At 42.2% G+C, this 3695-nt stretch overlaps 1 protein-coding gene across 1 annotated transcript; it reads left to right on the forward strand.

Annotated features, from left to right (window-relative positions):
* The first annotated feature begins 206 nt into the window (after window positions 1-206).
* Window positions 207-1697, forward strand: LOC121991605 (F-box protein At2g14500-like). Its single transcript, XM_042545588.1, has one exon. The coding sequence runs from the start codon at window positions 207-209 to the stop codon at window positions 1695-1697; it is 1491 nt and encodes a 496-aa protein (XP_042401522.1).
* Window positions 1698-3695: the final 1998 nt, after the last annotated feature.

Consider the following 3695-nt stretch of genomic DNA (forward strand, 5'->3'; position numbering starts at 1 on the left):
GAATACTGATAGAGCCCATTTTAATTAAATCGAGTCCAATCACTTTATAATAAGACATATATTGTTTGAATTTTATAAAAAAAAAATTCAATAAAATCACACAGGTGATCGAGAATTTGAGGGGGAAAAAATCAGAATTATTGAGGAAAATTTGAAAAGAAATCCACGAGGAAACCCTAAACAAGATTATAAAATGAAGGCATGCAATGAAGCCGTCGCCTGCTTTATCGCCGTCTCTGGTATATTCTGCTCCCATGGCTGGCGGCAGCTGGTCTCATCTGCCGCTTGATCTCTTCTCCCTCATCTTCTCCAAACTCTCCCTTCCTCAATTTCTCCGGTCGGCCGCCGTCTGTGCTTCGTGGTCGGCTGCAGTCGGCGATCTGTCCGCGCGCGGCAGATGCGTTATGTTCCGCGGGCAGAGCCACTGGCTCGTGCTTAACAACGACGACAATCGATCCGCCGTCGTCACCTTCTACGCCTTGGACGAGGCAAGGGAGTACACCATCCCCGTCCCGGACCCTCCCATAAGCGACCGAATCTTCCTCGGCTCTGCTCACGGTTGGATCATCACGATGGATGTCCGCCTCCGGGTTCAACTGCTGAACCCGATCATCGGCGCGCAGATCGACCTCCCTGGCTTCGTCTTGCTCTCCGAGCACACCCACCCCATCCGCGACACTGCAGGGCGCCTAATCGGCTTCAGGATGCCGACGATACCAGTGGACGAAGAAGAGCTACAGGTACGGCGGTGCCCTACAAACGGTTATAACCTTACCCATTTGTGTCTAGAACAGCATCACCTCAAAGCAATCCTATCTGCTGATCCGTCGCTCGGAGATGGCTACACCGTCGCGCTCATCCAATATCCTTCCGGGAGAATCTTTTTCATCAGCTCCGGCGACGAGAAATGGTTGGAATTACATTGCTCCATTTCAATTGAAAATATGGTCTTCCATAAAGGCAAACTATATGTGAGCACACTTTCGGTAGTGTATTTTTGTGACTTGGACGAGGCCCGAATTCGACATGGCGAGATTCCCAGATTTAGAGTGGTCGATCGATCTCGACATCTCGCGATGCCCAGATTTGGAGTGGTCGATCGAGCTCAACATCTTACCAAACTACACTACTTGTTCGAGACTCCTCGAGGGGATCTTTTGAGTATTTGGAAGGAGAGAAATGAAACGAAGACCATCTCTGTCGAGGTTTACAGGGTGATGATAGATGATGATGATGAGGAGGAGGAGCGAGTAGGAAAAGGGATTGACATGCTAGAGTTTATTTTGTCCTTTGGCAACAGCGAAAGCATGGCGGTGGTGGATAAGCAATTGTCGATGCTAAGAGAAGAAGCCAAGGACTTGGGAGACTTGAGCGTCTTCTTGGGCGGCCGCCACCCATTTTGCCTTTCTCCTCGTGATTTTCCTGCAGGACATTTGACACCTAATTCTATATATTTCATGGATGATCACTACGATATAATAGATATTCGAGGAGAAACAGAGTTGGACGCCTACTATCGGCTCATGTTTGAAGATCTAGTAAATTTGCAACAGTTTTCTGCCCCCATTCGGTCTGTCTACCTTCTGCCATTAATGTTTATGGAAAGAAATTGGCTCAGAAAAATTCTGAATTGTCGCATTGACAACAAGACTTTTGTCCGATTATATTGGCAGCCTCCCTCAACCTCCTTCCATTAATTTGTAAGTAGGTCTATAATCACTTAAAAAAAAAATTGTGGAATTAGTGCCCCCAGGCTGAGAGAGGTACACCAAGAAGCCCAAATGGCAACCGTGATTCGACTCCCTGACCTCTACGACCACGCCCCAAGTATTTACCATTGAACCATGGCCGAGGGCAAATTTTTGCCTTTATGTTCACTTCAGTTGCTTTATGTACGTAGCTAGCTAGTGTTTGATTTCCTTTTTAAATAAACATTTGTGTCTTTCTTTAAAAATAAATAAAGAATTACGGTGTTTGAATTATGTCATTTTATTTTTTTTATTATTTTTATTTTTAATCTTTAAGTTTCTCGTAACTAAAAAATCATTAGCAAGTGAACAATTTAAGAAAGGAATCTAGAAAAAATCAGAATTATTGAGGAAAATTAGAAAAGAAATCCTCGAGGAAATCTTAAACAAGATTATAAAATCAAGGCATGCAATGAAGCCGTCGCCTCCTTTATCGCCGTCTCTGGTATATTCTGCTCCCATGGCTGGCGGCGGCTGATTTGATCTGTCACTGGATTTTTTCTTCCTCATCTTCTCCAAACTCTCCCTTTCTCAATTTCTCCGGTCGACTGTCGTCTGTGCTTCACGGTTGGCTGCCGTCAGCGATCTATCCTCGCGCGGCAGATGCTTTAAGTTCCATTAATTAGATAGTAATATTTAATTTGATGCTATAAACATTTAATTTATACGAGTGTCTGAAATGTGTAATTATGGTGTTTGAAATGTATGGTTTTATTTTTATTTTTTAATCTTTAAGTTATGCTACATCATTGGAGCACTCTACATCCAATGATGTAGCATAACTTAAAGATTAAGGAAATTAAATGATACATCATGTGTTGGGTGTGTTATTACTGATGCAAACTGAACGCAGGTAGAATGATGATATATTATCATTTTCGACTAAATCGAGGCTAGAGTTAGACTCTATCTTTTTAAGATAAATTTGCTCCGCACATGGTGCTCACGGAATACGACAATCATCTCCCAAGATACAACGACTTTTATCTTGCGATAGCAGCACTGCAAATCGCAAGACCTCCGAACCGAGGAAGCTTCTTGAACTCTCCAATGCAAGAATGCAATGCTTGCTTTACTTGGAAGGAAGTGAGTGAATGAATGAATGAGTGAATGAGTATGTGAGAAACTTTATTTATACATATGAAAGGGTATAAGAACCTCTTGGTTCAATTAGATCTACATCACCCATTTCAAATGTTGGATGCTTTATTGCTGATGCAAACTGAGCGTAGGCAGAATGACGGTATACCATAGTTTTTCGGCTAAGTCGAGGACAGAGTTAGACTCTATCTCATAAATGCATTTGTCACATTCATTTATGTTGAATTCGTTTGACAACATTATTTTGTTAAATTTTTCGTGCCATTGTTTAGACGCTTGTTTAAGTCCATACAATGACTTAACAAGTTGACACACCTTTTCCTCTTTTCATGGAGCTACGAACCTCTCGAGTTGCTCCATATAGATTTCTTCTTCCAACTCACCATTTAAGAACGCAGTCTTAACATTCATTTGGTGTATTTCAAGGTCATACAGTGCTGCGATGACTATCAGCACTCGTATGGATGTAATCCTTGTCACCGGTGAGTAGGTATCAAAGTAGTCAAAGCCTTCCTTTTACTTGTACCCTTTGGCTACAAGTCTGGCCTTATACTTGTCAATTGATCCATCAACTTTATACTTGCATTTTAGTATCCACTTACAACCTAATGGTTTGATATCAGAAGGAAGATTTACTAGTTCCCAAGTATGGTTATTCATGATGGACTCGATTTCACTATTGACGACTTCTTTCCACATTGGGGCGTCGGGACTAGAGAGAGCTTTGCTTAATGTTCTTGGGTCCATTTCCGACATAAAAGTCATGAAGTCTGGCCCGAACGATTTCTCAACTCTAGCTTGTTTGCTCCGACGTGACTCTTCGTTTTGATTGTCAATAGTCCTTTT

The sequence above is a fragment of the Zingiber officinale genome, chromosome 6B (assembly GCF_018446385.1).
Source record: "Zingiber officinale cultivar Zhangliang chromosome 6B, Zo_v1.1, whole genome shotgun sequence".
Classification (NCBI taxonomy): Eukaryota; Viridiplantae; Streptophyta; class Magnoliopsida; order Zingiberales; family Zingiberaceae; genus Zingiber; species Zingiber officinale.

What these genes read in the sequence shown, in the direction of transcription:
- LOC121991605 (XM_042545588.1), top strand. Translation starts at nt 207, where the DNA reads ATGAAGCCGTCGCCTGCTTTATCGCCGTCTCTGGTATATTCTGCTCCC.